Genomic DNA, 9,139 nt, shown 5'->3' with positions numbered 1-9,139 from the left:
TGGGAGCAGCACTTACGGCCTCAACTGGAGAGTCTTCTAGCGAGCGACAGCAGCAGGTGCAGCAGGAGCAGGAGCAGCAGCAGTGGCAGCAGCAGCAGCAGCAGAAGCAGCGGCGAGTGCAGCAGCAGCAGAAGCAAGGAAGCAACTTGCTGCAGAAAGGCAGTGTCTGCTGGAAAAGCAAGTGCAGGCGGGCATCCTGTACGGAGCAGCAGCAGCAGCAGCAGAAGCAGCAGAAGCAGCAGCAGCAGCAGCAACAGCAACAGCTGCAGCAGCAGCAGCAGCAACAGCAACATCAACAGCAGCGGCAGTTCCCTCTCTAGCACAGCTGGAGGCACTGCCGTTGTTGACTTCCGTGCAGGCATGAAGAAGCAGCAGCAGCAAGCGCAGCAGCGAGGGCAAGTACAGCAGCAGCGGAAGCTGCAGCAGCAAAGACTGAAGAAGCAGAGGCTGCAGCAGCTGCTGCAGCACCACAAAAGATGCCACGATGGCCAGCTGCGCACTCCAGCAAGGCGATTTTCCCACCAGCTGCTGCAGCAGCAAACTCTTGAAATCACACTGCGTGGGCAGCAGCTGCTGAGGACCCTGCAGCAGCAGCAGCAGCAGCAGCAGCAGCAGCAGCAACAAACGCAGAAGCAGCAACAACAAGGGGAACCAACCGCAAAACAGACAGCCAGCGTATCTGCTGCAGCAGAGTCTGCTGCCAATGGCTCCGAAGGTGCTGCTGCAACTGCTGTTGCATCTCTTGCTGCGGTTGCTGCTGCTGCCGCTGCTGCTGCTGCTAATGGTGAGCCTTCTCAGGAAACAAGGGTCCTGCTGCAGCAGCAGCCACGAAAGCAGCTGCAGCAGCAGCCGCAGCTCCTGCTGCAGCTGCTTCAGGGAAACCTGAGCCTGAGGCGCTTCTACACAAGCCTTTGTTTGTGGCAGAGTGGGGTCTGTAACAAAGCAGCAGCAGGAGCAGCAGCAGCACCTGCTGCTGCTGCTGCAACAATGCCTGCACGATACAGTAAGGCGAGGGCTCTGCGGGGCAGTCAGCGGCCTTTTTCCAAGCACAGCCACAGCAGCAGCTGCTGCTGCAGGCGCTGCAGCAGCAGCAGCAGCTGCTGCAGGAGCTGCTGCAGCGCACTCAGCCAGCATCAGCAAACTGGTTGGCTTGTGAGGCAGCAGCAGCTCCTGGGGAAGAGTAATGTGCAGCAGAAAAAAGCAGAAGGAGCCACCACGGCAGCAGCAGCAGCAGCTGCTGCTGCTGCTGTTGCTGTTGCTGCAGCTCCTGATGCTACTTGAGCAGTGCAATGCCCCAAAACAGATGCACATATGGGGCCACTTTACCACCTGCTGTTGCTGCAGTGGCAGCCGCTGCTTTTGTTAGTGCTGTTTAATGCTGCTGCTGCTGTTGCTGCTGCTGCTGCTGCTGCTACATGCAATAGGAGCAATGGCTTCTGCGCCTGGGAGAGCAGCAATCTGCAGCTTTAGCATTTCAGTAAATCGGGCGTTTGAGCAGCAGGAGCAGCAGCAGCGGCAGCAGCAGCAGCTGCTTTTGTTGCTGCTGCAATATGGGGAGAGAATTCTCCCCTGCTGCAGAAGCAGCAGCAGCACTAGGAACAACAGCAGTAGGCGCCGCAGCAGAGGGCCCTTTTGGGTGTATCTCGAGCTTTCTGCTGCTGAGAGGCCTTCATTTTAACAATTTTGTTTTTGCCTATAATTCAATTTGGCCAAATTCAGGTGTACGTACACCCCAACTACTGCAACGACTTGCCCGACGTGGGGGCAGCTTTACATACACCCCACAGAACGCATGCATCCCATCTATGCCCAAATCCCCGAACATAACTTGAGCTGTACAGACACCCCAGCATGTGGTGAGGTGTATGCGCACCTCTGCGAGTGCTGATTTGTACATACACCCGAGCGAAGAGGCAACAGACTCATAGCGTTATTTAAGTGGGAATAAAGCCAATTGTAAACAAATTAATTCTAAAAATGCAAAAGGCACATACGCAAGAAGGAGGCCTCAAGATACCCTGAGGTGTGCATACATCTCAAGGCAGGCTCTGGTGTACGTACACCCCAATGCTGCTCCATTAAGCTGCCGAAATACTTCGAGCTGTCCGTACACCACGAAAGGCAGCTTGTGAGAACAAAACCAAAAGAGGTCCTAAAAAGTGATTCATTCTATATATTAAAAATGTACTTATGCACGTATATATATACAACTATATTTTTATATATACATATAAATATATAAATATATATATATATATCTATATATATGTACATTTGTATATATGCGCACAATGCGCACATCTCCACAAATGTATAACATATACGCCTCCTCTCTGTTTCTATTTGAGTCCATGCCTTTACCTATTTCTGTACGTCTTCTTGTGGACGCCCATACAAATATAAATACGTATTATTATATGCCCATATTATATAGGGCAATTGAAGTATTCATATGCACTTATATATGTATATATAAAATATATATATGTGTGTGCGTGAGTGTTATATATATATATGCATATATTATGTGATGCAATTAAAGTATATATATGCACATATGCGTATATATACATATATTTATATGCGTACATTATATAAATCAAAATAAGTATTTATATGCATATGCATATATATATGCGTGTGCGCACATTATATAACTCAAGTAAAGTACTTATACACACATCAACTTGGACCTGTTTATGCAATAAAATAAACTGCCGAAGGCAAGTGGCGGTTTCTGCAAGCATCTGCATGTTCATGTATAAAATTAATTTCGATATATATTTGTTCTTTGACCTTTCACTTAAAGATGTTCTTTTAAAAGCACTACTTCCCTTTTTTAATAATACACATCCAAAAGTTTTTATTCATGTTACTCCTTCGTCTCCCCTTGCTGCCTCGGGACGGTTAGCTGCTGCTGCAGTTGGACTGCTGCGGCAGCTAATTCAGAAGCGTCCGATTTGCTTCGGCTGCGGGTTTGGTAGCTGCAGCTCGCTCCAGCTACCAAACCCTAAACCCTAAACCCTCGACTGCAGACTCCTGCGTTGCAGCTTGCAGCTCACCAGCTGAGTATTTATTACTTTTAGTATTTATTAATTATCATTTATTTACTATTTATTTCTTTCTTAACTTGTCTGTTTGCCCTTTGAAGAAAGCCTGCACAACTCTGGCGCAGCGGCTGAGAGGATTTCGCCCGTTTTGGCATATCTTTGTTTCGTTCAAAATGCCATTTAATTGCAATTTACTTCTAAAAAGGTCTAACAGCAACTCTAAAACGCGTTTATTGAGTTTAATTTCCTTTTAAACATCTAAAAACGATAAAATAAACGAAACTGAGGAGCAAAAATGAAGAAACTGCAAACATGAATACTTGAATGTTTTCAGGTGTCCTTGCATGCACGTTGAGTGCAGCGCCAGCGCGGGCTCCGCCACTTTGGATTTTTGGAAAAATTTTTGAAGACTGTTTGAAGAATTTGGAAATAAAAGTATTTAATTAGATTTATTTTGTTAAATATTGGATTTATTTTGGAGTTGGATCTCGTGGACTTCGCTTCGTTTCTGAACTCAAGAGGAATCTGCACAAGGCCTTTTGCAATACGGCAAAAAGGACTCTGCGAAAAAACGAATTAAACGCCGACGCATCAGCGAGGCCTCGTGGGGCGAAGACGGCCCGTGGCGAGAAGAAGGCAAACACACCAACTCAAACGCCGCCTGCAACACGTACAAACCCTAAACCCTAAAACCTAAACCCTAAACCCTAAACCCCCAAGCCTAAACCCTACACCCTAAACCCCAAGGCGAGAAGAAGGCAAACACACCAGCTCAAACGCTGCCTGTAACACGCCCAAACCCTAAACCCTAAACCATAAACCCTAAGACTGCAGCAACAACCATAACCCTAATTAAGAACGCTATTTCTATCTGTAGTTGGCCCTTAAGAGGCAACGCGGCGCAGCTAGCGGCCCCAACCATAGATATCAAACCCTGAACCCTCCGTCAGCCCCAAACCCTAAACCCTAAACCCTAGAGCTTAAAACTAAACCCTAAACAACAAACTCTAGATTTGAGACAGCAGGGAAAACTTGTAAACAACTGCACGACCGACGAAACACTCACCCACACGCAGGGAGCCAAACCCTAAACCCTAAACCCTAAACCCTCGGGCTTACCTGCTGCCTAATGAGGGCGTCGGCGAGCACGAGGGAGTGCTGCAGCAGCACGTTTTCATCTGCTGCTCCATGCATCAGCAGCAGTCGGCCCTCAGCTTCTTTTCTTTTGGGGCTCACAAAAGGCAGCACTGAAGAATATAAATAGCCGCTAGGGTTTAGATAAGGCAAAGACAAGTAACGCTCAGTGTAGTGGGTCGAGTACCCCTGCGCGCAGCAGCAGCAGCAGCAGCAGCATGAGCAGCAGCAGCAGCCTGTGGAGCAGCAGCAGCCGCTGCAGGGGCAGCTGCAGCAGCAGTTTCGGCGTTTGCATCTGAAAATGGAGAGACTGCAGCAGGGTGCGGCTGAAGGGGCAGCAACAGCAGCGGCAGCAGCAACAGAGGCAGCAGCAGCAGCACGGGCTGCAGCAGCAGCAGCAGCAAAGACCCAAACGGAGGCGCAGGAGACCAATACATTAAAACCCCTTTAGGAGACACAGCAGCAAAGAAGCAGCAAAAGAAAACGAAATAAATGGAGTGAAGGGGTCTAGGGGATACAAAACAAAAAGTAAGACAAAAGGAGAAAAAAGAAAAAGAAAGGAAACAAATTAAAAAGGAAATATAAAAAGAAAATAAAGATTAAAAATGCAAAAGAAATAAATGAAAGGGAAAAGGAGACAAACAGAAACACCAACACTGGGCAGCCGCCCCACAGCAGAAGACGCACACCTAAACCCTAAACCATAAACCCTAAACCCTAAACCCTAAATGGTGGTTTTACCTCCCAGAAGGTGACTGGGGCTACGCAGAAAGCCGCGGAAAACAACTCGGGGTATAATAAATGGGCCATGCAAGAAAGGAAGCCGCCGTAGCTGATTCCATATATGCCCACGCCGCTGGCCAGCTCGCCCTCGCTGCTGCTGCTGCTGCTGCTGCTGCTGCTGCTGCTGCTGAGCTTGAGGAGGCCCTGCTTCTCGAGGTAGCGACATGCTTCTGCTTGGTCTGCTGCTTCCTTGTGGCCCAGCAGCAAACAAATGGACTTTTCAAAAGCTGTTGTGCGGCCGTCGCTGCCGCGGTTGTCAGTCTTTATCACCAGCAAGCCTGCCCACAAACCCTAAACCCTAAACCATAAACCCTAGACCCTAGACCCTAAACTCTAAACCCTGAACGCTGGACTGATTCATGAAGCAAGAGGCTCCGGAGCCTCACAGCGAAGGCCAGGCTGAACAGACATCAAAGTCATTCAAGCTTGAACACAAACTCTAAATCCTAGACCGCAAGCACTTAACCCTAAACCCTAAACCGTGGAAGTCCTAAAACCCTCAAAAGAGGAGCAGGCGCTCCACTGAATAGCACAAAGAATGAGAAAGAAGAAAACCCCTGCTTTAGGGTTTAGCGTTTGAGGCTTGCCGAGCCTGGTGGCACGGGCGCGGCCGACGCCCCTGCGAGCGGCCCAGCGCCTTCACCCCAGGGCTTAGGGTTTAGGGTTTAGGGTTTAGGGTTTACCGAGCCTCGCTAGGGCCTGGGCCCTGGGATCTGTGTGCAGCTCCCACGAGTTGGTGACGAACTGCATCAGAGGGCCCCCGTAGCAAGACACCACCCCGCGGTAAGGTGCTGCAGAAGGAAAATGAATAAATAAATAAATAAATAAACAAAAATAAATAAATAATAATAATACTGATTAGTAAATGGAGGAGGAGTGAGGGTCTCGAGGAGCGGATCGCAGGAATGGAGTGGGCTGCTGCTGGGTATGTTCTCGGCTTTAGGGTTTAGGACCTAGGGTTTAGGGATTAGGGTTTAGGGTTTACGCGGCCCGTGCACGCTGGGGTCAGGCTTGTAGCAGGCCCCCAGCAGGCGGTGCTGCTGCTGCGGGAAAGAAAAGAAAGAAGGCAGCAGCAGCTGCGACAAGACCCGAGCAAACACTGTTTGCTGGTGTTGGCTTTCGAAAACCACCTGCACCCACACCCTAAACCCTAAACCCTAAACCCTGATTTTTGCGCCTTTTCAGCGCTGGCAGACTCCGGCCAGCCTTAGCAGGGTGCATCTGAGGGTTTAGGGTTTGCAGGCTTTAAGGTTTAGGGTTTGGAGGGTTTAGGGCCCCAAACTCTCAAGGAACCTGCTAGTACTCTTTGCGGATTTAAGTCGCAAATCGTCAAGAGGGTTTAGGGTTTAGGGCTTAGGGTTTGTAAAGCTCACCTGCCCGCAGCCGGTGGCGTGGGGGTAGTAGTAGAAAGCCTTGCGCAGGCCAGTGCGGACAGAGTCCAGTAGCTGCTGCTGGTGCTGCAGCTGCCGCTGCTGCAGCGGCTGCTGCTGCTGCAGCTGCTCAAGAGTGTAGTCTGCTGCAGCTTCGAGTGTGTAGCGGAGGTCAGCCAAAGCAGCAGGGTCCGCAGCAGCAGCAGCAGCAGCAGCAGCAGCAGTGTCTGCTGCTGCGGGGTACAGGCACTCCCCGCGAGCATCAGCAGCAAACAGTTCTCTAATGTTTGGCATGTAGCGAACCCTGTCACAGAAAACCCAAAACCCAAACCCTAAACTCTAAACCCTAAACCCTAAACCCTCAACCCTCAACCCTCAACCCTAAAGTCCTAAGCCAAAGTGCCTTTGCCGAGGGTTTCTTCTCGCAACAACCTCAATGTTTGTAGGTTGTCTTGACAAAACATTTAAACGGTTTAGGGATTATGGTTTTGAGATTAGGGTTTAGGGTTTCTTCTCGCAACAACCTCAATGTTTGTAGGTTGTCTTGACAAAACATTTAAACGGTTTAGGGATTATGGTTTTGAGATTAGGGTTTAGGGTTCATAGATTAGGGTTTACTGGCTAGAGCTCAAATTAAGGGTTTCTAGGTTAGGTTTTAGCGCTGTTGTTTGCAGATTAGGGTTTACAGTCTAGGGTTTACAGATTATGCCTTAGCAGCTAGGGTTTAGAGTGAAGGGTTTAAAGACCAGGAGCCGCGATTAGGGTTTAGGGTTTAGCAAAGCGGAAGCCTCGTACTGCGTGGCGCCTTGCGCCCGCTAGCGCCTGCGAGGCAAGCTAGGGTTTAGGGTTTAGGGTTTAGGGCTTAGGGTTTAGGGTTTAGAGACCAGAGCTGCCGGGGGGCCGACACTGCGTGGTGCACATGTAGCCACAGGGGCAATCCGCTGCAGAAGAATGCAGAGTGCTGCCCGTGGACTTGAGGGTTTGAGAGGAAGATATAGGGGCAGTTGAGGTCGTAAACCTAAACACAAACCCTATCCCAAACCCTAAACCCTAAACCCTAAACCCTAAACCCTGGCCCCTAGGTTTCGCGGCTGCGCCCCGGGCTCGCCTGACCAGACACGCGTGCGCCGTGGCTTCCGAGACTTCACTGCTTCCAATCCGCAAGGCTTTAGGGTTTAGGGTTTGAGGTGCAGAAGAGTGCAGAAGAGCCCTAGGGTTTAGGGTTTAGGGTTTGGGAAAAGCCACCTTTTTGGTTTCTTCCTCCTCAGGCTTTGCTGCATGCAACTTCAAAGAAATCTTCTCCAGCAGCTGCCGCGAGAGGCGGGCGCAAACAATGTGGCTGGAGAGGGGCGCGAGGTGGCCGGCCAGCAGGCTGCTTTTGTTGCACTTGCTGCTGCTGCTGCTGCTGCTGCTGCTGTTGGTTTGCACCTCCTCTGGGATCTGGGGAATCACCCGCAGGAAGAAGTACAGGTCCTCCTCATCGTCTGTCGCTGCTGCTGCTGCTGCTGCTGCTGCTGCTGGCGTCGCGGCTGTTTGCTCTGCTTCAGCTCCGGCTGCTGCTGCTGCTGCTGCTGCTGCGCTGCGAGCAGCAGCAAAGAATGAGGCATAGTTCTGGGGGGGCAGCAGCAGAGAGCACACGCGCAGGCCGCTGCTCTCTGGCAGCACCCTGAACGCCACATCAGGCCTGGCCAGGTGCTGCAGCAAACAAGCAGCAGCAGCAGCAGCAGCAGCAGCAGCAGTGCATGCAATGTAGAGCGCAACAGCAGCAGCAGCGCATAAGCAGGCCCGCGGGAAGCGAGAACAGCAACGAGTTTACAACAAATGCTGTCAGCAGCAACAGCAGCAGCACAGCGAAAACACGCCAGACAGCACCAGCAGCAGCGCAACGGCAGCAACACTCAGTACGACGGCAGCAGCACGACAACGCGCTAAACAGCAGCAGCAATAGCTGCTGCAGCAGCAGCAGAAGCAGCAGCCACGACAGGCCCACATGCAAGTAGAGTTGGTTGTATTTGTCTTTGTCGGAAGTCCAGGCAAAGAAAAGAGAAGAATTTAATTGAAAGAAATTATTGTGAAGAGAAACCCAAGTGCGTCTGCGTTCTGTGTAGCAGCAGACGCAGCGCAGCTCCTCCCCATCCTGCTGCTGCTGCTGCTTGCTGCTGCTGCTGCCGTTGCTGCTGCTCGGCTTCGCAGAGGGAACCACAATAGGCAACGCCACGCAGATGCGCAGCTCCTGCTGCAGGCGGTCCTGCAGCTGCAGCAGCAGCACTGGGGGTGGCCCGAGCTGCTTCTGCTTCGACTGTTGCTGTTGCTGCTGCTGCTGCTGTTTCTGTTGTGCCTGGGGCTTCTGCAGCAGCTGCTGCTTCTGCTTTTGCTGCTGCTGCTGCTGCAGCAGCACACACTCCTCACTAGAAAGCAGCTTCAGCGCCTGCAGCTGCTGCCAGTCCTGCAGCTGCAGCCACTGCGCGCGCCCAATGTAGAAGTCCTCTTTCCAATCTGCCACAGGCAGCTTGACAAATCTAACCCCGCTGCACACTTTGCTGCTGCTGCCGCTGCTGCTGCTGCTGCTGCTGCTGCTGCTGCTGGCGTCGCGGCTGTTTGCTCTGCTTCAGCTCCGGCTGCTGCTGCTGCTGCTGCTGCTGCGCTGCGAGCAGCAGCAAAGAATGAGGCATAGTTCTGGGGGGGCAGCAGCAGAGAGCACACGCGCAGGCCGCTGCTCTCTGGCAGCACCCTGAACGCCACATCAGGCCTGGCCAGGTGCTGCAGCAAACAAGCAGCAGCAGCAGCAGCAGCAGCAGCAGC

General features: G+C 51.4%; 2 protein-coding genes across 2 annotated transcripts; one reads left to right on the top strand and one right to left on the bottom strand.

Moving 5' to 3' along the window:
* Positions 1-360: 360 nt before the first annotated feature.
* Positions 361-1,281, top strand: ETH_00021490 (uncharacterized protein; the record flags this gene model as incomplete). Its single annotated transcript, XM_013374525.1, has 1 exon — positions 361-1,281. One exon carries the CDS (start codon positions 361-363, stop codon positions 1,279-1,281), a length of 921 nt encoding a protein of 306 aa, XP_013229979.1.
* Positions 1,282-3,564: 2,283 nt separating this feature from the next.
* On the bottom strand, positions 3,565-9,009 carry ETH_00021485 (dipeptidyl peptidase IV domain-containing protein, putative; the record flags this gene model as incomplete). Its single annotated transcript, XM_013374524.1, has 10 exons — positions 3,565-3,711; positions 4,170-4,373; positions 4,926-5,245; positions 5,651-5,758; positions 5,953-6,097; positions 6,341-6,641; positions 7,222-7,355; positions 7,583-8,032; positions 8,454-8,798; positions 8,872-9,009. The coding sequence occupies 10 exons, from the start codon at positions 9,007-9,009 to the stop codon at positions 3,565-3,567; spliced, it is 2,292 nt and encodes a 763-aa protein (XP_013229978.1).
* Between the last annotated feature and the right edge of the window lie 130 nt (positions 9,010-9,139).

The sequence above is a fragment of the Eimeria tenella genome, genomic scaffold, assembly GCF_000499545.2.
Source record: "Eimeria tenella Houghton genomic scaffold, Eth_scaff21, whole genome shotgun sequence".
Taxonomy (NCBI): domain Eukaryota; phylum Apicomplexa; class Conoidasida; order Eucoccidiorida; family Eimeriidae; genus Eimeria; species Eimeria tenella.
Note: the sequence above shows the minus strand (reverse complement) of the source record. Positions and strands in the feature narration are given on the sequence as shown.